Here is a 25214-nt window from a genome sequence, read left to right on the forward strand (position 1 = left end):
CGCAGGGGGCGGGGCCTCACACGCAGCCCTAGCCCCGCCCCCACTGCCACTTGGACGCCGCACTGAACAGTCTGGTTCTCATGGTTTTGGGTCGTGGGCGGATTCTGATCCACGACTGCTCCTCAGGGCGCCATCGCCGGGTCCCACACGTGGCTCCGCCCCCACAGGCACCTGGACCGTCGTGACGCTCCCTGGAATCAGGGAAAGTCCCTTGTAAATAGGTCCCGTTTGGTGTCTTGATATGTAACGTCTGGTGGCCAGGCCGGCGGCGACCTCCTGTCCTCGCCAAGGTTGGTTTCACGGCATCAGCGCACTTGTTCTGGCCGTCGCCTTCTCAGGCGCTTGCTGCTGCCACCGGCGTGTCCCAGCATCTAACCTTTACGTTGTGTGAGCGACTCGCCTTAGTTTAGACTCCGTTTCCTGTCCAGCCTTCTTTCTTTGGTCTGAATAAAGTGGAGGAGACAAAGACGCCGGCGAGTCTCTGTGTCCTCGTGGCGGCTCGGCTTCTGTCTCCCTCCTCCTCTGGTTTGTTCACAGCAGTTTGTTTTTTTTACCAATTTAAACCACTGTTGGTTCTTAGTTTCTTTGGATCAGAATTCTGTTTCCAGGTGATTCTTTCTTGGAAAGTTCAGTTCCTGGAAACAGCCTTTTTCATGGAATACATCTTTTTCCCCATTACTCTCAGTTAAATGTGGTATTTTCAAGGTCCAACAGTCATTTTGAATTTCTACTCTGTTGCTCTCAAGTTTCGGCTGCTTGTGGCCCCGACCCCTTTTCTTGACGTTGAACTTTCTCTGGTGATGTTTGTCACGTGGATGCTGTGGCTGCTTGGTGTCTCTGGGGGAACCATCACACAGGCCTGGAACACTTCGGTCGGGATTCCGGAGCGTGTGTTCAGCGTCTAGACGTCATCACTCGTTTCAGCCGAATCATTATGACCACCTGGCTCTAACGTTTCCCCCGGGCCTCGTGGCCGTGCCCGCCTGCAGCGGGACGGACAGCAGGTGGCGCGTGGGTCTGAGCAGGTTCACGCGCTGTCCTCAGGGTCGCTCCCGCGGTGACGTGATGAGGCTGTGGAGCCGTCAGTGCGGATCGTCGTCTTCAACTGCAGCGCGGTGGGTTTGGGATACTTCCGGTGCTTGTTCAGAAACACGAGTCTTGTTTGCCAAACATGACGGTCGCGAATGGCGGGAGTGTCGGTGTCTCGTCTGACGATACTTTGGTTGGGGTTTCTAGTCTGTATGTCCGGAACATGACTCGGATCTTCCGTGAAGAAAGACTTGGACTCGGTTCTTTGGCCCCCAAGGAACACGTGAAGCAGCTCAGAACTGAGACCCCGGGGCGGGTCTCTGGCCAGCACCCAGCTGATCTCCGGCATCAGAGCGATTGTCTCTTCAGGGTCGGCGGTTGTCAGAGACGCGCGCTCCACCGAACCGTGACACCCACGAACCTTTGACCGTTTATTCTTGTTTAGACCCCGGCCCCCTCCTCGCTCCTCTTCCCCCCCGGGTGAACCGAGGGCCTGAGCAGCGGTGGCAGTGCTGCGGCCGGCCAGCAGGCGTCGCTCTCCTCCGGTGAGTGAGCGGACTCCTCCCCTCCTCCCCCTCCTCTTCATCCTCTCCTCCTCTTTAAAATGGGACCGTGGGAGCGAGCGGGCGCCGCCGGCTCCTCCTGACCGAGAATGAAGCGCGCGTGTCGGCGGCTGGCGGTGGCCGTGGCGGTGCTGGTGTGGCTGGGAGCCCTGGTCTACCTGCTGGTGCTGAGCCGGAGGAAACTGCCCGAGCTCGGAGCTGGACCTGGCGGAGGCGCGGAGGAGCCCAAGCAGGTGAGTGGACTCTCGAGCCGGAGCCTGGCGGCTCACCTGCAGCACCTTCCGCGTCACAAAGTTCCGTCAAGTGCGGCTCGGCGGCTGGAGTCAAGTCCCGAGTGTTTCGTGACTGAGCTCGACTCCTCCGGTTCCGTTCGGCAATGAAGCGCGCGTGACGAACGGGTCCGTCGGCTCCAACTCGGCGTGGATGACTTGAGCGGGACTCCAGAGTCGCGCGGCACCTGAAGGCGGCTGGTTACCCTCCGGGTGACCCGCGACACCCCAGTTTCATTGTCTTCTCAGGTGGAGCAGGTGACTTCCTCGGCGTGTGTGACGTCACCAACGCGGGAGTCTTGTTGGAAGCCAGCGGAGACCCGGACCCGGACCGGGCTCTGCTGCGGACATAGATGTGGCTGTGACTCATGAGACTCGAGTCTCGCGCGGGTCTCTCCTCAGCTCTGGCTAATGAGCTTCGTTAATGACCCGCTGTGGCTTCAGTGCAGGCGCCTCGTGTAAAACACCGCGAGCTAAACGGTATCGATCCACAACACTTACCGTGTTTAGTGGCGCGCTCTCCCTTTCTCTTTCTCTCTCCCCCTCTCTCCTGCTCCATCTCATGCTCCCTCTCTCTCCCTCTCTCCCTCTCTCTCTCATGCTCTCTCTCTCTCTCTCCCTTTCTCCTCCTTCCTCCTCCCTCCTTCTCTCTCTCCCTCTCCCTCTCATGCTCCCTCTCTGTCCTCCCCTCTCTCTCTCTCTCTCTCTCCCCCTCTCTCCCTCTCCCTCTCATGTTCCCTCTCCCCCTCTCTCTCCCCCTCTCTTTCCCTCTCTCCTGCTCCCTCTCTCCCCCTCTCTCTGTCTCCCCCTCTCTCCTCCCCCCCCCTCCCCCCTCTCAGCCTCAGCTCCTCTCTCCTTCACCTGCATCCTGCTGCTCTCAGGTGAGACCACACCCTCCTGTCATGCTCGTGAGCTGTTAGCCAGCTGAAGCGTCTCTGGGAGTCGCGGAGCGGAGCAGCTCTCCCTCCAGGTCCGCTCCTGAGGTCCCACTTGGCTGCTGGGGTCGGCGCCTGAACTCGGCTCTCTGGACTCTCGGCTTCCATCCGTCAGTGTTAATTACGGCGCCAGAGTCGATAGCAAACGTGAGCAGGAATAAAAATCGACTGCTGAGTGACCAGCGCTCGGATTCAGGACCTGAACCATTAACTCTGCCACTCGCTGTAATTAATACAAATCTGCTTAAGTCTCGGGAGGAAGATCCGCTCCTCATCTGCCGAGACCCGGAGTCCTGCTCTGGTCGCAGCTGGTTCAGAGGCCTGCGAGCGCAGCACGCGCTCTGTGTTGTCCCTGTCACACGCTCGGCGCCTCAGGTTTGAGGAACTGGACCGGCCCATCCTCAGGCCCGGGACGGCTGGCTCTTTGACCCTGTGACCCTGGGGGCGCGTGAGGAAAGCCGTCCCTGGAAGGCTGGCGTTTCACGCCGTCACGCTTCCGTCCACGCTCGCAGTAGTGTTGGCGTATGCTGCGAGCCCATGATGCCAGTCCAGGACGGCCAGCCTGTGGCTCCGCTGCCAGTGTGTGGTGTATATGTGTATGTGTGTGTGTATGTGTGTGTGTGCGCGCAGCACTGTGTGTTAGTTTTGTCAGCCGCAGCATTCAGATGCTAATACTGAATTATTCCCATTGCTCACAGGATTAAGCCACACACTCGCTTACCTCCACAGTCGAGCACCACACACACACACACACACACACGCCGTTATCTGCATGGAAAATGCCTCTCTCTGGTTCTGGCTGTAAGTGGGCCGGTGTCCTCGGGCAGGTTTGGGGGGGTGAAGGTCTTTATGAAGTCCAAACACGAGAGGAAGCTGCAGACTGCAGAACCTCCTCACTCTCTGGTACAAACATGTCCCACTCTTCCTGCTGCTTCATGTTGACGGCACCGAGAGCTGGCTGGAACACACACGACTGAGTCTCTCACACACACACACACACACGTGACTGAGTCCCACATACACACGTGAGTCACACACACACACCGGTAGCTGAGTCACACATAGATGAGTCCCACACACGACTGAGTCCCACACACAGGTAGCAGATTCACACTCATGTCACTGAGTCCCACACATGTGACTGAGTCCCATACACACGTGGATGAGTCCCACACACACAGCTGAGTCACACACACACACACACACACACACACACACACACACACACACGGCTGAGTCCCACACGCGTGGCTGAGTCCCACAAGTTCTGTCTCTGCTGCTTCAGGTGAATTAAACTAGTTCCTCACAAAGCAGTGATTTGCAATCAGCACTTGTGTGTGTGTGTGTGTGTGTTTACTTGTTTGTTCTTGTTCTTCTCTTCTCCACTCTTCATCAAAGATTCAGAAGCTTCTGAGGAAATTCTGCAAGAATCAGCAGCAGCAACAGTCGTGTGTGTGTGTGTGTGTGTGTGTGTGTGTGTGTGTGTGTGTGTGTGTGTGTGTGTGTGTGTGAGAGCTCCTTTATGCTGCCTGGTGGGGACCAATTCACGACAATCCTCGTGGGGACCTCCTGTCTTTGTGGGGACCTTTTGCCTGTCCCCACAGGTCCAAACCTCAATGTGAGGATGAAGACTGTCCCAGCCAGGTGTGCAGGAGAGAGAGGCCGGGGAAAGGGTGATGGCGAGAAACCTCACCGTGTCCCCACAGGGATTGAAATACAAACGCGTGTGTGTGTGTGGAGTCTGTTGCTGATCCTTTTAGTTTCATAGATTGTGTTGAGGGTTTGCAGCATTTTGCCAGTAAAACTGAGTCACAGTTAAAACCATCGCCTTCTCTCTCTCTCTGTCTCTCACACCTCTCCATGACAAATCTCTCTGTCACATTAAACAACATTTCTATTTAATCCGTCCACTTCCATGTTTGTTCAGACACCATCGCTGTAATGTAAAGTCTCTGTGTGTGTGTGTGTGTGTGTGAGAGAGCGTGTTTCAATAGGATCATGTCATGATCTGCTGCGCTGCGTCAGGCTGCTGGAGTGAAAATTGTAATTCCACCTTGATGCATGAAGAATTGGACCATCAATCTGCTTTCCAGCGGGTGAGGGGAGGTGGGGGGGAGCAGCAGAGTTGACTGGAGACAGAGCAGAAATAGTGAAGTAACCAGAGCAGCTGTCGGCAGCGCTGACCTCCGACCCTCAGGCGGAGGGCTCAAACCTGGCCTCAGCCTCTGCTGAAGCACGTGATGCTGCGAGGCAGGAAGTGATGTGGAGCTCACTTCCTGCCTCGCAGGTGTGTGGCTCCTCCGTCCTGTTGCTGCACACACACACACACCAGACTCTCTCAACACACAACCCACTGATGGGACTTGATGGTCCACTTGTATCGATTGGTGCGTGTGTGTGTGTGTGTGTGTGTGTGTACTTGTGCCGGTCCTCACAAGGTTCAACCTCAATCTGAGGGTTCAAACTACAATCTAGCTGGGTCGAGACTCCTGGCTCAGGTGAGCCGTGCGCTCTGGGGGCAAGGCGATGGTCCCCACTGGGATGGAGAGACGTGTGTGTGTGTGTGTGTGCAGCAGCTGCTGGCTCTGCAATGCTGCACACACACGCTCGCACCTCTGCATTGGTATTCACTGGTGGAGGGTTGTGAGAGTCAGATCAATGGGAGCAGGCGAGGCTGTAGAGCTGCAGAGGAGCCTGGGGAGCAGGAGGCCAGGCTCCAGGCTGGTGCTGAGACTCTGAGTCTGAGGAGCCGCTGACCAAAAGGCTCGCTCTGAGTCCAAGTCAGCGAGGTTTGGTTCAGACTCGTGGAGAGGTGACTCGCTGAGGTCCTCCACAGATGAAGCTCTCGCCTGCCTGACCTCGAGGCTCCCAGTCTGGCCCAGCACAAGCTGAAATCTGAGGTCCCTAACTGCCGCGGGATTTGAACCTGCTGCTGCCAGAGTCCTCCACAGTCTGCAGCAGGAAATGACTCGCCTGTGTTTGACCTCGTCGGGTCGACTCCATGCTCTGGACTGAGTGAATGAGTGAAAGGGGAGCACAGGACGAGTCATGACTTGCCGTGGTTTCACATTTCCTGTGGCAGTGATTGATGAGTCCACTTGAGTTTAGATTGGATCCAAGTGCTGCGGCGGCAGAAAATCCTGCCGGAGCCGCGTGACTTGCACCAAGCTGCGGCGCTGCTGCGCCCTCTTCTGGTCTCACGTGGAGGTCAGAGACCTTCACGTGAGACCAGGAAGAATCTGCGCTGCCACTGCTGCCACCCGGGTCCTCACCGCCTCTGCTGGGTGGTGGTCTGAAGGGCCCGGTGAGACAGTCGTGGTGACGGACCTGGACTTGGCAGCAGTCGAGGGTCGCTGCCTCACTGCGAAACCGGTTATTTCATAGCAGCGCGGGTGGACCCGCGCAGATCTTTGTGTTGCTGCTCTATGATGCCAAGTTAGCACGATGCCGAGTTAGCACGATGCCAAGTTAGCACGATACCGAGTTAGCAGGACGCTCAGTTTGCAGGATGCTGAGTTAGCATGATGAAGAGTTAGCATGATGGAGAGTTAGCATGATTCTGAGTTAGCAGGATGCCAACTTAGCAGGACGCTGCGTTAGCATGATGAAGAGTTAGCAGGACGCTGAGTTCGCACGATGCTGAGTTAGCATGATGCTGAGTTCAGAGTGCCGCTGCGTGTGTGAGAGTGTGAGGACCAGAGGACCTTGAACGCTGCTGAGCTCCCAGAGAGACTAGACACAAACAAATCCCAGAGTGGTGTTAACTGCTGTCTCATCCGTCTCTTCTGGCCCTTTATTCATCCATGACTTGCTTCTCTCTGCCCTCCACCGCTTCTTCTCCTCCACTCATCACCTCTCCCGTCCTGTGGTTGTGACAGTCATCACTACTTTGTTCCACTCCTCCACCTGCTCTATCCCCACCTCCTGCTCCTCACCTCCATCACTCCTCACTTCTCTGCTCAGATCTTCGTCTTCCTCTCCTCCTCCTCCTCCTCATCCTCAGTAGCTTCCTCATGCTCTTTTGTTCTTCATGCTTGCTTGTTACAGCCACCAGGGGAAACACACACACACACACACACACACACAGGGGCGCGGATCTACATAAAGAGTGTGACTCTAATGGTCCATTTAGACGATGTGTCGCATCAGCAGCTCCGGCAGCTGAATAATGGGGAGAGGAGAAGCGAGGGACGCGCGTCCGTCCGCGCTGCTCCCGGTAATTGTTGTCCTGACCCCGCCTGTGTGTGTGTGCGCACATTTGTCTCCGCTCCAGCAGTTACGCTGGTCGTTGTGGAGAGTTATGGCCTCCAGGTTTCTGCGGTGATGTTGGTGAGCAGCTCTGAGGCTGAGCTGAAGATCTGAGTCCAGCTGGAGGCCCGGAGCGGCCCCATCTGAGTCCCACCTTCCAGTCAAACTTCAGGGCCTTTCATCTCCCTCCAGGGAGACGGTGCTGGTCCTCTGCCATCACCTCCAGTGGTGACCTCTGAAGGTCACCTGCTCCTGATGTGAGGCCTCCACACCTCTGGTCCTGCTCACATCCCCTACAGCCTGCTCTTCTGCTGGAGCTGGCTCTACTCTGAGTCTCTGGGATGGAGATCCAGCTGCGTATGACATGTGTCACCCAGAGAGGAAACGCTGCTCATCTGGTTCCAGCACCACACACACACACACACATACACGTGTGATTATCTCCTCCTGACATTTAAATGACTAAATCTCACATCGTCTCGGCGTCTGCTCCGATGACGGAGGGAAAATGTCAGAGCAGCAGTGCTCAGCGGCGCCGACACACCAACCAGTCGTCGATGACAGGAACATGATGCCGCGACGCTGCCGACAGGAACATCACTGGCTGCGGTCACGTGGCGCCCAGAAAACCATCTTGCTGCCTTCGGCTCAGTTGAGACTTTAAATGCCTGTAACAGCTGAGTCCAGAGAGAAACTGGAGGTTCATGCAGCTAATTCCTGAGCTAAGCTAACATGTAGACAGTACCTGAGCTAAGCTAGCATGTAGACAGTAGCTGAACTAAGCTAGCATGTAGACAGTACCTGGGCTAAGCTAGCATGTAGACAGTAGCTGGGTTAAGCTAGCATGTAGACAGTAGCTGGGCTAAGCTAGCATGTAGACAGTAGCTGGGCTAAGCTAGCATGTAGACAGTACCTGGGCTAAGCTAGCATGTAGACAGTAGCTGGGCTAAGCTAGCATGTAGACAGTAGCTGGGCTAAGCTAGCATGTAGACAGTACCTGGGCTAAGCTAGCATGTAGACAGTAGCTGGGCTAAGCTAGCATGTAGACAGTAGCTGGGTTAAGCTAGCATGTAGACAGTAGCTGGGTTAAGCTAGCATGTAGACAGTACCTGGGCTAGTCCATCATCCCTGTGATGTATAAAGTATAGACAACAGTCTCTAGAACATTTAATTTTATTCAGAAAGTTGCAAGTTTAATCCAGAAACCTGGTGAAGGCAGCGTGTTGAGGACGATGGCAGCTCCATGACGGTGATAGCGTTTCTGGAGCTCTGCAGTGAAACGAGTGCATCAGTCAGCACCATCACTGTCTCCACAGCTCAGTAGAACAGTGTGAAGCGGCTCCTCGCTGCCTGTCAGCTGCCACTGCCTCTTCCTCTACGCTCAGAGGAAGCACAAGGACTGGAGAGCTCACGGCGCCACCCCTGGTCACGGAGGGGAACTACTCACTGCACTGTGTGGAAGGGAACATGACAGACTTGGACTCGACGGCTTTGTCGCATGTCCCTTGATGTTGTGCTGCTGAGTGCGGCGTCCCCTGCCTCTGGACCACGGGAGTGGTGCCGGTCCTGGGTCTGGGCCCGCGGCGTGGCCTCGTGGTGGGTGAGCGGGTGAAGGCCACTTGGGCTGGCTGACGTCTGACCTCTTGTGGCAGATCTCGGAGGCGGACTGGGACGACATGCTGGACGGCTTTGATGAGAGAAGCTACCTGAGCGTGCGCCGCTGGAGGCCTGGGGACGACCCGTACCGGCTGTACGCCTTCAACCAGAGGGAGAGCGAGCGCGTCCCCAGCAACCGGGCGCTGCCGGACACCCGCCACCACAGGTAGGCGCACACGCTCAAACAAGGCCTTCAGAGTAAGAGCACGCCACCAGGTGACCCCCACACCTGTCAAGCTCTGTTTAGTCGAGCTGGAGGGTCGCACACACACACACATGCACACGCTTAGACACACGCACTCCCACAGTGATTAAAGTTCCGTCAGTGAGAGGATTCGATTAAAGAGCCAAACATGTTTTCACTGGAAGAGAAAGACGGTGAATTACAACCGACTGTCTGAGAAATTAAATTAAACACAGAAATGAAAATCCTCCGCCGCGCGCGCACACACACACACACACACACACACACACACACACACACACACACACACACACTCATCTGGCTGATAAGGAGCTTGTTGCTTTGACAGCAGCAGCCGTTGTCGTCGTCTTGCTCATTTCAGCAGATAACAACTTCCAAGCTCTCGTGCAGAATGTGGAGAAAATTCACTCCTTCATCGCTCACTCCTTCATCGCTCACTTCTTGGTCACTCACTCCGTCATCACTCACTGCTGCATCGCTCAGTCTGGGTGAATGAATCGTGGTGACCCGGCTCCTGAGTGAGTCCAGGTGTTGAGGAGGTTTACCTTCCTCCACACTCAGCCCCAGCACAGGTCCTGAGTGAGTCCTGCTGAGGGACGTGGTTGTGGGCCCTCTGAGGACCGGTCCAGAGAGGACGCAGCAGCTGGGCCACCTGCAGTCGCTGGAGCAGGACGTGTGACTGAGGCGGTGGCTGCCTCAGTGATCCGATTAGAGATGTGAATGTTGTGATGAGGATGATGAGGAGGAAGATGTGCTTTTCTGTCGACTGCTGCAGAATCCACTCCAGTGCTGAGAGTGAGGGGTGGGAGAGCTCAGACTCACCCCGCAGAGCCAAGACAACAGGAGGAGATGAGAGCCGCGTTGGGGGAAGATGGTGGAGATAGAGAGGAAGAGGAGAAGGAGGAGGAAGAGTCAAGAGGGGATTAGTGAGAGCGGCGCTGCAGAGGTGGAGGAAGAGGAGAAGAAAAAGAAGGAAGAGAAAGAGGAGGAGAAGAAGGAGGAGAAGAGGAGGAGGTAAAAAAGAAGGAGGAGAAGGAGAAAGAGGAGGAGGAGAAGGAGGAGGAGGAGGAAGAGTCAAGAAGGGATTAGTGAGAGCGGCGCTGCAGAGGTGGAGGAAGAGGAGAAGAAAAAGAAGGAAGAGAAAGAGGAGGAGAAGAAGGAGGAGAAGAGGAGGAGGTAAAAAAGAAGGAGGAGAAGGAGAAAGAGGAGAAGGAGGAGGAGGAGGAAGAGTCAAGAAGGGATTAGTGAGAGCGGCGCTGCAGAGGTGGAGGAAGAGGAGGAGAAGAAAAAGAAGGAAGAGAAAGAGGAGGAGGAAGAGGAGAAGAAGGAGGAGAAGAGGAGGAGGAGAAAAAGAAAGAGGAGCAGGAGGAGAAGAAGAGAAGGAGAAATAGGAGGAAGAGAAAGAGGAGGAGAAGAAGGAGGAGGAGGAGGAGTCAAGAGGGGATTAGTGAGAGCGGCGCTGCAGAGGTGGAGGAAGAGGAGGAGAAGAAAAAGAAGGAAGAGAAAGAGGAAGAGGAGAAGATGGAGGAGAAGAGAAGTAGGAGAAGAGGAGGAGGAGAAAAAGAAGAAGGAGGAGCAGGAGGAGAAGAGAAGGAGGAGAATAGGAGGAAGAGAAAGAGGAGAAGAAGGAGGAGGAAGAGTCAAGAAGGGATTAGTGAGAGCGGCGCTGCAGAGGTGGAGGAAGAGGAGGAGAAGAAAAAGAAGGAAGAGAAAGAGGAGGAGGAAGAGGAGGAGGAGAAATAGGAGGAGGAAGAGGTAAAGAAGGAGGAAAAGGAGAAGGAAGGAGGAGACAGATGAGGAGGAGGAGGAGGAGAAGAAGAACCAGAAGAAGCAGGAGCAGGAAGAGTCAAGAGAGGAGCGGAGCAACAGAGTTGGAGAAGGAGGTAAAGGAGGAGGAGGATGAAGAACAGTCAAGTGGGAATTAGTGAGAGCAGAGGTGAAGGAGAATGAGGAGGAGGGGGATGGAGCTGGAGGATGAGGAGAAGGAGGAAAAGTAGGAGGAGGATAAGAAGGAGGAGGAGAAAGAGGAGCAGAAGGAGGAAAAGAGGGGGATGGAGCTGGAGGAGAGGTGGAGGAGGAGGAAGAGGAGAAGGAGGAGGAGGAGGAACAGGAGAAGAAGGAGGAAAAGAGGGGGGTGGAGCTGGAGGAGAGGTGGAGGAAGAGGAGAAGAAGGAGGAAAAGAGGAGGAGGACAAAAAGGAGGAGGAGAAAGAGGAGCAGAAGGAGGAAAAGAGGAGGTGGGGATGGAGCTAGAGGATGAAGAGGGGGATGAAAAGGAGAAGGAGAAGAGGAGGAGGAGGAAGAGTCAAGTGGGGACGAGTGAGAGCGAAGCTGCAGAGGTGGAGGAGAATGAGACGAGCAGAGATAATTGCCACATGCAGAGTTGAACAGGCTGAGATCAGATCTGGAGGAACAATAACACACGGGGAGGAAACCCGTCCTGTGGGACCACAGACTTGCTGGTTGCCATGGCAACAAGAAGCACTTGACACTTTCCTGGTTACGATGAAGCAGCAGCATCTTAAGACGTCGTCCTGTCTGACTGAGGTCTGGACCCGGGGCCAGCAGCCGGGGCTCAGAGGCCCACTGGTGATGTGATGATGGTGGTGGTGATGAAGAGGTGGAGGAGTCTCAGCCGAGTGAGTGGAGGCTCCACCCTCTCACTCATCTGCCGGTCGTCACCAAGTCGCTCCGCTCCAGCGCCGCGGCCTGAAGAAAGGCTGTTGTCTCCGCAGCAGATTACAATAATTAAAGGCGATTATTAGCCGCCAGATTCATTCAACAACAAACATAAACAAGAGGCGCAGAGATCCTCCAGATAGTTCTGGGCATAGAAGGCTGCGGCCGTGACTCTGCAGCGGCTGCCACTGGCCCTCGGCTCAGCTCAGCGCCACCACGTCCTTTCAGCTCACTCTCCACTGCACCTGGTGACCACTCGCCCGACTGTCCCGACTCACCTGACTCGCCCGACTGTCCCGACTCACCCGACTGTCCCGACTCACCTGACTCGCCCGACTGTCCCGACTCACCTGACTCACCTGACTCACCTGACTGTCCCGACTCACCTGACTCGCCCGACTGTCCCGACTCACCTGACTCACCCGACTCACCCGACTGTCCCGACTCACCTGACTCGCCCGACTGTCCCGACTCACCTGACTCGCCCGACTCTCCTGACTCACCCGTCTCTCCTGACTCCCTGGACTGTCCTGACTCGCCCGACTCACCTGACTCACCCGAGTCCCTGGACTGTCCTGACTTGCCCGACTCCCTCGACTGTCCTGACTCACCCGACTGTCCTGACTCACCTCACTCAACCGACTCACTCGACTCGCCTGACTCCCCTGACTCACCTCCACCTCTCCCTGTCAGGGCCACAGACTGACTCACTGGCTGGGTTCAGCTCTGGGGCCTCGTCTCTCTTCGCTGCTCTGATCCCACTGCAGAGCAGTTTTGTGAGGCCTCACCTGAAGACGTGGATCTTCTTCATATTTCAGACTTTCTCAGGTTCATGTTGAACCACTACCCTCCACGTGTGAAAGCATGTGGAGCTGTAACCCAGCAGCATCTGATGTGACCCGCTGAACAGCGCCTCATCCACGCTCCACTTGTGTCGCTGCACTTGTGCGCGTCACCTCACGTGGTCCTAATGTTTCTGCACCGAGCTGACGAGCTCCAAACAAATCCATTTGTGTCACTTTGTGTCCCCGACCGAAAGTGTCGACGTGACAAACAGCCGAGTTAAAGTGCCACACACACACACACTCACACGCACGTGAGGCAGCGGCCAGCGAACATTAGCGGCGGCAGCGAAGCGAAGCGAGCGGCGTCGGAGGTGCGGCATGTGTGAAGGGATGAAACGGAGCGTGATGGAGAACAGGACGGTTCAGGCCCAGTCCAACATCCAGCTGAGCGACAGAGCAGAGGCTGCGCCGCCGTCAACACGCTCTTAACAAAGGGAGGCGGGGCTCTCTCCCACGCACACACACCTCTGTCTCTCCAACCTCTCCTCACCCTTTCCCCAGCCGCTCACCCTGAACACGTGGCTCACCTGAACCAGATCTTCGTCCTCAAACTGAGGCGTAACCTGGAGGGGTCTGGCCAAATGGTCCCCACAAAGGAGGCTTCTCCCCACAATTGGCCCTCACTTGCTTGTCACATGCTTACACAGACACACACACACACACAGTCTCCACAGAGGGAACCATGAGGTCCACTGACAGGGTCGACCTAACGATGAGGAGGAGCAGGATGAAGGTGACGTGACAGACAGGTGTGTGTGTGTGTGTGTGTGTTGCTCAAGATGCCCTCACTGATCCAGATCTGTCCTGTGATTGGTCACAGCTGCTGTCCGTCACTGAGCAGTGTGTCAGTGACCTGGAACTCTGCTGCAGCCATGTGAGGTTCTGAGGACAAGGTGTGAGCCTCTGCTGCTCCTGACTCACCCGACTCCCTTGACTGTCCCGACTCACCCATCTCACCCTTCTGTCGTGACTCACCCATCTCTCCTGACTCACCTGATTCACCTGTCTCTCCTGACTCAGCCATCTCACCTGACTCACCCGGCTCCCTCATCTGTCTTGACTCACCCGTCTTTCCTGACTCATCCATCTGTCATGACTCACCTGACTCACCCGGCTCCCTCATCTGTCTTGACTCACCCGTCTTTCCTGACTCACCCATCTGTCATGACTCACCTGACTCACCCGTCTCGCCTGACTACCTCGACTCACCTCCACCTCTCTCTGTCAGGACCACAGACTGACTCACCACAGACAGGGTCGACCTTCGTGACCTTCAGGGTCTGATGGAGGCCACTGTGGAGCGGACCCTCATTAGATCAGTCACCAGGAGATGAGCACCAGATGTGAAGCCGTGAAGAGACGAGAGAGAAGAGGCTCCACACCCCGAGGCCTGTGAGAGAGACTGTGTGTGTGTGTGTGTGTGATACAGGCAGCAGCTCTGGTTAAATATAAACCTGCTTCATCAGTCAGGGAGGGGGGAGGACGGGGGGAGTCACTTTCATCTCTCATGTCTCTGCCTCCAAACCAGAGCTGCTCTGCTCCATTTCCACTCACCTGTCTAGGACACACACACACACACGTGTGTCTCTCTGTCCTTATGAGGACCTTCCCGCAGCTTCTCCCCCGGAGCCTAACCTGAAGCAGGCCTCTGGACCAGACTGAGACCCAGTTAGTTTGAAGTCTTCACCCTCAAACTGAGGCTGAACCTTGTGGGGACCGGCAGAAGGTCCCCACAGTAAGGTTAAAGCAGGTCCCCCCACACTCAGAGGGCCGTCTGAAGTGTGATGCTGCAGTTGAGGAACTCTGTGTTTGTGATCAGTGTGTGTGTGTGATCCGTGTGTGTGTGATCCGTGTGTGTGTGTGATCTGTGTGTGTGTGATCAGTGTGTGTGTGTGATCAGTGTGTGTGTGTGATCAGTGTGTGTGTGTGTGATCCGTGTGTGTGTGTGATCAGTGTGTGTGTGTGTGTGACCCGTGTGTGTGTGTGTGATCAGTGTGTGTGTGTGATCAGTGTGTGTGTGATGCAGGTACATGGTTCTGTGTGGCTGAGTAATGTAGTTTCCACACCATACACTGTGTGTGTGTGTGTGTGTTCTCTCTCCGCACCATCTGTGCTGCGATGCTGCTTCAGACTGAAATATTGCTTCATTCATCACCCGGAGCAACACACACACACACACACACACACGCTCTCTCTCTGAGTGTGTGTCAGTGAATCTCCGCATCAATCCAGTCTCTAGTGATGGAGAGCACAGATCCTTTGTAGGGACCCGTCCAAGTGGAAACCTGCGTCTGCAGCGGTGTGTGTGTGTGTGTGTGCGCGAGGCGCTGACGGACGCCACCCTGCTCTTGTCAGCGCTGACTGAGAGCGTCTCCATACTAAGTGGCTGCTCTGCTGTGGCAGCGAGGGTGGAACCCCTGAGCAAGGCATGTCTGCCTTCAGCTGCAGGTCGGCGTTGACCCCAGACCTGCTGACTCGTGAGTCCGTCGGCAGATTTGATCACGTGACCCTCCCGTCGCCTCGCTGAGCTGCACCTGCTCGTCGTCAGCACCTGACGGCAGCATCGTCGCGTGTTGGGCTGTGACCCCAAACTGTCACCCCAGGAAGCAGAGTGCTGTGTTGCCCGAGACAAAGTGTTTGGGGTTCCACAGCCGACCTGTTTTCCTGCAGCCGACATCTCACACTCACACCACACACTTGACGTCTCACTCTTGACACCACAGTAACACACTGACCCACCAACCTCTCTGGACTTGTCCCTTACAGATGTTCTGCTCTCCATTATGACTCTGATCTTCCTTCCACATCGATCATCATCACCTTCCACAATGAGGCCAGGTCCACGCTGCTGCGCACTGTCAGGAGGTGACACACACACACACACCGTCTCTCTCACACACACACACGTCACTGTCCTTGTGGGGACCTCCTCTCCCGGCCGTCAGCCTTTCCCCAGCCTCTCCCCTGAACACATGGCTCACCTGGACCAGGACTCTGTTTGCACCCTCACATTGAGGCTGAACCTTGTGGGGAGCAGCAAAACTGTCCCCACTCAGAAACTCCTGAAGGCTGGTGTGAGTGGAAACCTTCAGTGCTGCTCTGGACCACTGTGGGAATGGGACCGTCACCTCACACTTCGTCCACCCCTGATCCCGCCGCCGATAAACGCCCAGTGAGGAGGCCTGTAAAGTTTCTCATCTTGAATCTGTTTTTCTCTTTTCGAGTGTTTTAAATCGAACCCCAGTTCACCTCATCCACGAGGTCATCCTGGTGGACGACTGCAGCGAGGACGGTGAGACTCGCCCTCCCTCTGTCTCTCGGCCCAGTCGGGTCAGAGCCACGTCTGTGCTCATCTCTGTTTTCATGTTTTCTGCAGAAAGTGACTGTCAGCTCCTCACCAAGCTGCCCAAGGTCCGATGCCTGCGCAACCACCACAGAGAAGGTCCGTCCCTCTGTCTGTCTGTCTGTCTTTATGTCTGTCTGTCTGTCCGTCCATTTGTCTGTCATCATCATGTCCCTCCGTCTGTCTGTCTTTATGTCTGTCTGTCTGTCCGTCCATTCGTCTGTCTGTCTGTCATCATCATGTCCCTCCGTCTGTCTGTCTTTATGTCTGTTCCTCTGTCTGTCTGTCCGTCCATTCGTCTGTCTGTCTGTCATCATCATGTCCCTCCGTCTGTCTGTCTTTATGTCTGTTCCTCTGTCTGTCTGTCCGTCCATTCGTCTGTCTGTCTGTCATCATCATGTCCCTCCGTCTGTCTGTCTTTATGTCTGTTCCTCTGTCTGTCTGTCCGTCCATTCGTCTGTCTGTCTGTCATCATCATGTCCCTCCGTCTGTCTGTCTTTATGTCTGTTCCTCTGTCTGTCTGTCTGTCCATTTGTCTATCTGTCCATCTGTCTGTAATCATCAGGTCTGTCTGTCCCTCCTTCCATTCGTCTGTGAACCAAACTGCAACCTGGTTATTTATCAAGTTCAACAAAGGCTGAACCTTGTGGGGACCAGCCACAATGTCCTCACAAGTAGAGCTGAAGCAGGTCCACACCCAACCCAGGCCTGTGTGTTCATCCAGGAAATGAAGCCTTATTGAGGATGAAATGGAATTTCTAATTGGCTGCCTGGTCCGCCCGGCGCCAAGTCACCGACACACACACACACACACACACACACTCTCTCTCTCTCTCTCTGCTGCGGGGTCCAGGTCTGATCCGCTCCCGAGTGCGAGGGGCTGATGCTGCGAGGGCAGCCGTCCTCACCTTCCTGGACAGTCACTGTGAGGTCAACAGGGAATGGCTGCCCCCGCTGCTGCAGAGGGTCCGGCAGGACTCCACCCGGGTGGTCAGTCCCGTCATTGACATCATCAACATGGACTCCTTCTCCTACGTGGCAGCGTCGCCTCACCTGCGCGGAGGTTCGGCCCGTTTGTGTCCCGCACGCCCTGACCTCTGACCTCCAACCCTGCTGACCCGTGTGTGTGTGTGTGTGTGTGTTTGTCCGCTGGCAGGGTTCGACTGGAGTCTTCACTTCAAGTGGGAGCCGCTGTCAGCGGAGGAGCGAGCTCGTCGGACCGACCCGACCCAACCCATCAAGTACGTCGACGCCACACACACACGCACGCACGCACGCACGCGTGGTGACCCCGGGCCGTGTCTGCAGGACCCCCATCATTGCCGGAGGGCTCTTCGTCATCGACAGGTTCTGGTTCAACCACCTGGGTCAGTACGACAAGGCCATGGACATCTGGGGCGGCGAGAACTTTGGTGAGGCTCCGCCCAGCACCGCAGAGCACCTGAGCTCACTGCTGACACCTGCAGCTCAGCAGTGTTACTGCGATACCCAAGGTTTCTGCTGCAGGTGGAGAACAGCGCAGTCGAAGTGTCGAGTGTAGACAAAGTACTTGCCACAGTTCCGCAGGACTCACTGCAGCACCGGGATGGAGGTGCTTGTTTCTGTCACAGAAGCAGTCGTGTTGTGGCAGTAGTTCCAGCTCCAGTTAGGGATTTGGTGATGGCAGTACTTGTCAATTGGTTGCAGTAGTTCCAGGTGTTGCTGTTATAAGTCTTCTACTTCTGATTGCAATAGCCTCTTTGACCTCCAAGAAGTACTTTTAGTTGTAGTAGTAGCAGTAGTAGTGAGTAGCAGTGGTATCATCGGAGTAATTAGTGGATAGTAGTTGTAGTCAGAGTTGCTGTACTAGATATAGAGCGAGTCGCTGCGCTAGCTAGTACTAGTGTGAGTACTGGAGGTGTGCAGTGAGGTGTGAGAGCGGTAGCGCCCCCTGCAGGTGAGCTTCTGTGCTGAGCTCGCCGTGTGTGTGTGCGTGCGTGCAGAGATCTCCTTCCGCGTGTGGCAGTGCGGCGGCAGCCTGGAGATCCTCCCGTGCAGCAGGGTGGGTCACGTCTTCAGGAAGAAGCATCCGTACGTCTTCCCTGAGGGCAACGCCAACACCTACATCAAGTAGGAGCTGCCAGCTTTGACCTGACGCGCCGTGACCTCCACCCTTCATCCACACATGTTCATGTGGTTTGTGCTCTTCCCACCATCGTCATGCTCTTCTCCACACACCACATCCCTCAGTCGCACGCACGCAGGAGGGAGGGAGGGAGGGGGCAGAGAGGGAGGGAAGGAGGGAGGAAGAAAGCAAGGAAGGCAAGGAAGAAAGGGAGTAAAGGTGCAAGGAAGGGACGAAAGGTGGAAGGAAGGCAGGGAAGCAGGGAAGGTGGAAGGAAGGGAGGAAAGGTGGAAGGAAGGGAGGGAAGCAGGGAAGGTGGAAGGAAGGGAGGAAAGGTGGAAGGAAGGGAGGGAAGCAGGGAAGGTGGAAGGAAGGGAGGAAAGGTGGAAGGAAGGGAGGGTGGATGGAGGTGTTTGGCTGTTAAACAAGGAGAGGTTGTGAGACGTTGCCATGGCAACAGCTGGTATTCATCACATGACCTGACGCCCCATCACCTGCTGACTCAGCATCCGGACACCTCAGCCGCCAACCAACTGCGAGCATGTGCCTGTGCTTCAGGAACACACGTCGCACGGCTGAAGTCTGGATGGACGACTTCCGTCTCTTCTACTACTCTGCTCGGCCTGCAGCACGAGGGAAGGAGTACGGAGAGTGAGTATATATACGCACGCACGCACGCACGATGATGGAGGTGGTGATGAAGATGATGATGGTGAAGGTGAAGGTGATGATGAAGGTAATGATGATGATGAAGATGTTGATGATGAAGGTGATGTGTTGCAGCATCCAGAGTCGTGTGCAGCTCCGCCAGAGGCTCAAATGTCAATCCTTCCAGTGGTACCTCACCAACGTCTACCCTGAGCTCAAGTACGTGTGTGTGACCCGGGTCTAACCTCACTCGTGGGGACCACTTGGCTGGACCTGGAATCACTGGGTCAAAGGTCAAGCGTGGCTCTCTCCTTCATCAGGGTCCCTCAGGACTCGGACCTGGGCTCCGGCGTGATCCGTCAGAGACAGAACTGTCTGGAGTCTGGTCGGGCGGAGGGTCAGGAGCAGCCCGTGCTCTTGCTGGGACCCTGTGCAGCCAGAGAGGGCGCTGCCGCGCAGCAGGTGAGCCCGCTGCCTCTGGCGCCGCCGCCGCCTCTCCAGCTGCCTCTCACCGGTGTGTCTCTGCAGGAGTGGGTCTACACTCACGGGCAGCAGATCCGCCAGCAGCACCTCTGTCTGACTCTGGCCACCACCTTCCCTGCGTCTCAGGTGCTGCTGCTGCCCTGCGACCTGGCTGACAGCCTCCAGGTGGGTGGACGGATGGATGGGGGGTGGGGAAGCAGGAGGAAGTCAGAGGAGGAAAGAAGGGGAAGTGGAAGACAGGTGACAGCAGCGACCAAACTCAACCAAACCAGAGTGTTCAGTGTCCCCCAGCCAGGCGTGTGCGGCCTGTTGCCATGGCAATGGGAGTCTGAGCGTGTCTGCAGGCATCTCACAGGTCCCCACTCTCTCACACACGTGTTTGTATCGCTGTCCCTGTGGGAACATTGGGAGGTGTCTCTGGGCCATCACCCTTTCCCCAGCCTCCCCCCCCCCACCTCAAACACACCTGAACCAGGACTCTGAACCCAGTCAGAATGACCCAGTTTGTTTGATGTCTTCATCCTCAAATGGAGGTTTGGACCTGTGGGGACCAGCAAAACGTCCCCACGAGGCAGTGTAAACAAGCCCACACATTTCCCCCCTCCCTGTAGATTTGGACCCGCCGCTGGGTAAAAGCCTCTTTTCATGTCGGATCTGCATCTTTTTGTTCTCACTGTGAATCATTTACACACGCACAGGCACCAAACGGGGTCACGGGTTCAGAGGAAAGCTCTTCTCTTCCCCAGTTTCTGGAGTGAAGCGGGTCAGACCGGGCCCTGGATCTGCTCCGCCTGACGGTGTGTGTGTGGTTTTGTGCCGCAGCGCTGGCAGAGGTCCGGCACCCACCTGGAGCACCTGGTGTCCCACTTCTGCCTGGACTCGGAGATGGCTCTGGACGGTCTGGACCCGGCCCGGATGCTGGTCATCAGCCCCTGTGAGGTGACCGCCTACACTCAGAGGTGGGAGGTCCCCTTCTCCTGACCCGGGAGGTTCTGTGGGAGCAGGACCGGACCCCAGGGAGCGACAGAGCTCCGCCTCCTTCCTGCTTCAGACTCTTGTTTGTGTGGAGGTGAGGAGGAGGCCCTGGAGCGTGAGGTCACTTCCTGCCAGCTGTGGGTTGAGAGACTCTGCCGCCTCTGTAGCATTCGCCCTCCACCACAAACTCTTTTCAATAAAACAATATTTTTTCAGCAGAAACGCGCCACTGGTCACGTGACTCCGATTGATGGTCCTGACCGTGTCACATGACAGTGGGCTCCGCAGGTGTCAGAGGTCAGGCTCAGCAGTGACCCGATACAACGCAGACGTTCATACCAAAATAAATACATTTATTCACAAACCGTCCGGCCACAGCAGGGGGCGCTGCTCCGGCTCCTTCAGGGTCGAGAGGTCGGCGCCGTCACGTGACCCGTCGGGTCAGGCGGAAGCGAGCGAGCAGTGGAAGGTGGTCAGACGAGTGCTGGCGGTTGGGAAGGCCGTTGACGGCCACCAGATCGGACCAGCCGACCAATGAGAGCCGGCCGAGCAGCTGCAGGCCCCGCCCACTCGGAGAGGAGGAAGACTCTGAGGGAGGGGAAGTGGGGTGAGCGGGCCGGAGTGTGCGAGGGAGGGAGGGAGGGAGGGAGGAAGAGAGCCGGTACCGGGGGAGTAGAGGATGTAGTCCACCGTCATGGCCGACCTGGAGTGGAAGGTGGAGATCTCAGGCCGGGAGTCGGGCGGCAGACGGTGCCGGTACGAAGATCGGAGAGGGAGCGCGTGCTCGATGGTCCAGCTGTCAAAACACACACACACACACACACACACACACACACACACACACACACACACACACACACACACACACACACACACACACACACACACACACACACACACACACACACACACACACACACACACACACACACACACACACACACACACGTCTGTCTCTCTGGCCTTGTGGGGACCGTGGGCTTTCCCCCAGCCTCTAAACACATGGCTCAGATGAACTGGGACCCGGTTAGGTTCAAGTCTTCACCCGAACCTGGTGGGGTCCAGCCAAATGGTCCCCACCAAGTCATGCAGTCCTCACAAGGCCAGCTCACCTGTCGGCAGGCGGGCGGGCGGGATCCTCCACGCTGAGCTCAGACACGGCTTCTTCCACTGGAAGCGCAACACAGGGGTCAGTGGCTGCAGCGAGGGACCGGACGCTGGTGCCACTCACCTGTGGGCTGCTGGCTCTGGTACTGACACTGCTGGCTGATGCCCAGACTGTGGGACCAGATGGGACTCTGGAGGAGGCGCTGACCACGAGAGCTGCTCTGCTGGCCCGACACCTGCGCACACACAGGCCCGTGAGAGCGAGACAGAGTGAGCGAGCGAGACAGCGTGCGGCTCTCACCATGCTGCTCTCCAGCCCCTGGTACTGGAGGCGGCCGGTGGTCAGGAAGCGGTAGAGGGGGCTCCAGGGCGTGGAGTTGAGGTCCCCACAGAGGAGGACTGGGCAGAGCGAGCCGTCTGGCCGGCGGGCTACACGCCTAATCTCGGCCAGCAGGACGGCCAGCTGCGCCAGCTTCACGTCTCCTCGTCGAGGGTTGTAGAGCAGGTGAGTGTTGGCCACACAGAGGGGCGTCGCCTCCGACCCCGGCCCGCCGGGACGCAGCAGCACCACCATGCCCACGTTATCACGGTCCAGCAGGGCGTCACCGGCTCGGTAGAACTCCACGGGGTGGGAAGAGACCAGAGACAGACGGGACGTCCTGAAGGCCACGGCGCAGCCGTCCGGCTTGTTCCCGGTGCGCTTCTTGAACTCACACTGGAAACCTGCACAGCAATGACAGTGGAGTACAGCAGAGGTGCGCAGAAGTCAGCAGAGGTCGGCAGTGGTTGGAAGATGTCAGTAGTGGTTGGCAAAGGTCAGCAGAGGTCGGCATAGGTCAGCAGTGGTCGGCAGAGATCGGCTGAGGTCAGCAGTTGTCGGCAGAGGTCAGCAGTGGTTGGCAGAGGTCAGCAGTAGTTAGCAGAGGTCAGTAGTGGTCGGCAGAGGTCAGCAGTGGTCGGCAGAGGTCAGCAGTGGTTGGCAGAGGTCAGCAGTGGTTGGCAGAGGTCAGTAGTGGTTGGCAAAGGTCAGCAGAGGTCGGCATAGGTCAGCAGTGGTCGGCAGAGATCGGCTGAGGTCAGCAGTTGTCGGCAGAGGTCAGCAGTGGTTGGCAGAGGTCAGCAGTGGTCGGTATAGGTCAGCAGTGGTTGGCAGAGGTCAGCAGTAGTTAGCAGAGGTCAGTAGTGGTCAGCAGTGGTTAGCAGAGGTCAGCAGTGGTCAGCAGTAGTTAGCAGAGGTCAGTAGTGGTCGGCAGAGGTCAGCAGTGGTTGGCAGAGGTCAGCAGTGGTCGGTATAGGTCAGCAGTGGTTGGCAGAGGTCAGCTGAGGTCAGCAGAGGTCGGCTGAGGTCAGCACTCCGCCGTCCCGCCGAGCTGCACCTGAGACAGTACCTTGAGCCTGGAGCGCCGGTCTGATCTGGTCCTGGTAGTGGTCTTCCTGGACCTCCTGCAGACAGAGGACCTGCGAGGGCGGGGCCACCGTCACACACACACACACACAGTAACAGCAGAAACCCTGCTGACTCAGCACTCACGTCGGCGTCCAGCCGCTGGATCTCGGCCAGCAGGTTGGGCAGGCGGTGGTCCCAGGACAGGATCTGGGGCGGGCAGTGTCGGTACAGGTAGGCGTTGTCCTCCAGCAGCTGCTGCGACAGGATGTTGTAGGACAGCACTGAGAAGTCGAAGGCCACGTGGCCCCCTGCTGGCGGGTGGTTGGAAGCGCAGGTCTCCCAGTGTCGTAGCAGCTCTTGGGAGGAGGGGCCAGGTCCAGGAGGGGCAGGTCCAGGAGGGGCGAGTCCAGGAGGGGCAGGTCCAGGGGGGGAGGGTTGTCTGGTCGAGCCCCAGCGGGCCTGGAGAGACCTGACAGAGCTGCCGATCAGAGCGACCTCTGGTGGTGGCATCGGTGCGTGGCCGGGTCCCAAGTCCCACCTCGACCCGCAGGTTCGAGTCCAGCGGGTCGGCGGGTCCAGGGTTTGAGTCCGCTCTTTACTCGAGTGTCTCTCCGGGCGTGTTTTGGCACCATTTTCCCGAGTCTCCCGGCTGGCCCCCTGGTGGTCGGTCCGGGCGTCATCGCCCACCTGCTCCTCTGTAGACTTCCTGCGCTTGTGCGGCGGCTCCTTGTCACGGCGAGGACGGTCCATCAGGAGGCAGCCGGAGGAGTGAAGGGAGCGGCCGGAGAGGGCGTGTCCCCACCACCATGGGGGGTGAGGAGCAGGGGGCCGGCAGGGGGCAGCGAGCGAGGCGCCCCTCCTCCAGTGTCCAGACGTGAGGGGCGGAGGACGAAGGCGCGGGGGGGCTGAGCTCAGCTGGCGCAGGATCATGGAGCAGCTGACGAGAGAGCAACGACACCAGGTGACCCCCGAACCACCAAACGCGAGTGAGAGTCACGTGGCCGTCCGTCATAAACACTGCGGGTTCTCTCCGCGTCTGCGGGGCGTTTTTCCCACGCGCGGGTCTGTTTGTGTTCGTCCAGGGCGGTTCCGTCACGCGGTCAAATGGGTCACCAGATCGTGTGGCCGTGACTAGACGCAGGAGACGTTTGGCTCAATCATTCGGAACCGTGACCCGGGTCTGCTGAAGCGCACGTGCGCGCAGGTGCCTCTGATACCGACTCACGCGGGTGCAGTGGCGGGACACGGCAGTGTTTTGAACCGTTCAGGACTAACTTGTCTCCTAATCAAAACAAACGGTTCGCGTCCCGTTTAGGATCCGAAACTATCATCGACCAGACCTGATCACGGACGCAACCAAACACCAAGATAAACAGGACCTATAACGATGACAAGTCTTCTCAACCAAGTACCGATTGTTTCATCAGCCCGAGGAAGAACTTGTAACCGGGTCCAAGTTTCCCAAAGTTCTCACTGGACTTTAAACACGGCGTCGGACACCCGCCACGCTCGCTGCAGCTGGGACTTGTAGTCTTTGTGACGCCACTACCGCGCCTCTATGAAGCACGCGATCAAGACATGTGGACTACAGTTCCGCCGGTGCAGCGACAAATCGGTTCCCATGTGAAACTAGACAAATACTGCGTTTAATGGCGCCATTCAACCGGTCTAATCTAAACAGGCTGTCGGGATTTTCGGGCTGGTTTTGCGCGGCACTCGTGACGACGGGGGTCGGCGCACTTACGTCACGCGAGCCAGCGTCCTGCAGAGTAGCCCTCGCGCCTCAGCGGGACGTGATCTCCGTCTTCATCGCTGGATCGTCCACACACCAGCGGACAGTCGTGCGTCTGCTCCCCGGAGCGGCGAGGACCGGAACATCCGCTCCTCTGCTGCGAGTGTTCGCCTGTATTCGCTCCGAGTGCGAAGCACAACAGTTCCGGCCCAGGAGCTGCGTCAGACCTGAGAGAACGACGCGACCACTGACCGAACCTTTGGATCCATCCAAGGTTCGGAATCATAGCAATAATATCCGCTCGAACCCTGCCACCCACAGTGGCTTGTTTCGTCTCTCTCGTTTTCATTGCCCTGACTTTGGTCCAAACAACACACTTTGACTCACACTCACCGTGACTGACATCTGATCGCTGACCACCGCGTGGTGACCCGGCTCAACTCGGCACGACTGTACGGACGAGCGGACGCTACACAAGAAGAGCGGTTGCCCCTCAGCTGAGCAGCAGGTGGCGCTGCGAGCGTCGTCCTCTGGACCGGCGCGTGGACGGCTGACAGGAAGTGATCAGGGAGTGTGGTTCTGTGCCTGGGCTGCGGTGGGACGGGTCAGAGGGCGGCGCGGACCCGACCCCGGAGCCCCTCAGCAGAGACACGCGGCTCAGTTCAACATCATGTGACCTTAACTGACCCTCCGGTCGCGGAGTCCAGCACTTCCACGTCGCCTCACTCCCCGGGGTAATCCCTCGGACCGGGTCAGGTCCCGTGGGAACGGCAGCCACAGCAGGGAGTGATGGAGTCCAGGTGGAAGTGGATCAGAGACGAGGGTCGGGATCAAAGGTCCAGGCCCACTGTAACAGCATGGCACTTCCAGAAGCTGCTGCGGCCCGACAACCCGGCTGAACCGTGGACCCGGACTCACGCAACACGTTTGTCTTCCTATCTTAGTGTCATTGACCCTTCCCCCAGCCTCTCCCCCTGAACTTGACCATCTAAAACACATGGCTCACC

At 57.1% G+C, this 25214-nt stretch overlaps 2 protein-coding genes across 4 annotated transcripts; one reads left to right on the forward strand and one right to left on the reverse strand.

Moving 5' to 3' along the window:
- Positions 1-2: 2 nt before the first annotated feature.
- Positions 3-20558, forward strand: galnt14 (UDP-N-acetyl-alpha-D-galactosamine:polypeptide N-acetylgalactosaminyltransferase 14 (GalNAc-T14)). Of its 2 annotated transcripts, XM_053880619.1 has the most exons (14): positions 3-1825; positions 8697-8866; positions 15195-15293; positions 15653-15720; positions 15805-15870; positions 16625-16834; positions 16928-17012; positions 17080-17183; positions 17754-17880; positions 18434-18526; positions 18659-18742; positions 18844-18985; positions 19052-19171; positions 19829-20558. In XM_053880619.1, exons 1-14 carry the CDS (start codon positions 1682-1684, stop codon positions 19985-19987), a joined length of 1671 nt encoding a protein of 556 aa, XP_053736594.1. In that variant the 5' UTR covers positions 3-1681; the 3' UTR covers positions 19988-20558. The 2 variants fall into 2 exon arrangements, with proteins under 2 accessions (XP_053736594.1, XP_053736595.1); XM_053880620.1 differs by lacking the exon at positions 15195-15293.
- angel2 (angel homolog 2 (Drosophila)) lies at positions 17089-25165 on the reverse strand. Of its 2 annotated transcripts, none has more exons than XM_053880617.1 (8): positions 24601-25165; positions 22620-23412; positions 22477-22546; positions 21390-21811; positions 21213-21324; positions 21094-21151; positions 20647-20777; positions 17089-20569 (listed from the first exon to the last, which is right to left on the reverse strand). In XM_053880617.1, exons 2-8 carry the CDS (start codon positions 23403-23405, stop codon positions 20406-20408), a joined length of 1743 nt encoding a protein of 580 aa, XP_053736592.1. In that variant the 5' UTR covers positions 23406-23412; positions 24601-25165; the 3' UTR covers positions 17089-20405. The 2 variants fall into 2 exon arrangements, with proteins under 2 accessions (XP_053736592.1, XP_053736591.1); XM_053880616.1 differs by lacking the exon at positions 24601-25165 and adding an exon at positions 24220-24594.
- Positions 25166-25214: the final 49 nt, after the last annotated feature.

This window comes from Synchiropus splendidus, chromosome 12 (assembly GCF_027744825.2).
Source record: "Synchiropus splendidus isolate RoL2022-P1 chromosome 12, RoL_Sspl_1.0, whole genome shotgun sequence".
Lineage (NCBI taxonomy): Eukaryota > Metazoa > Chordata > Actinopteri > Syngnathiformes > Callionymidae > Synchiropus > Synchiropus splendidus.

Coding starts and splice junctions, on each gene's coding strand:
- angel2 (XM_053880617.1), bottom strand. CDS start 23,405: ATGATCCTGCGCCAGCTGAGCTCAGCCCCCCCGCGCCTTCGTCCTCCG. Junction 21,812..22,476: donor ACCGGCGCTCCAGGCTCAAG/GTACTGTCTCAG, acceptor ATTGCTGTGCAG/GTTTCCAGTGTGAGTTCAAG. Junction 20,570..20,646: donor CTACATCCTCTACTCCCCCG/GTACCGGCTCTC, acceptor CCCCTCCCTCAG/AGTCTTCCTCCTCTCCGAGT.
- galnt14 (XM_053880619.1), top strand. CDS start 1,682: ATGAAGCGCGCGTGTCGGCGGCTGGCGGTGGCCGTGGCGGTGCTGGTG. Junction 15,721..15,804: donor GGACGACTGCAGCGAGGACG/GTGAGACTCGCC, acceptor TGTTTTCTGCAG/AAAGTGACTGTCAGCTCCTC. Junction 18,527..18,658: donor CGAGGGAAGGAGTACGGAGA/GTGAGTATATAT, acceptor GATGTGTTGCAG/CATCCAGAGTCGTGTGCAGC.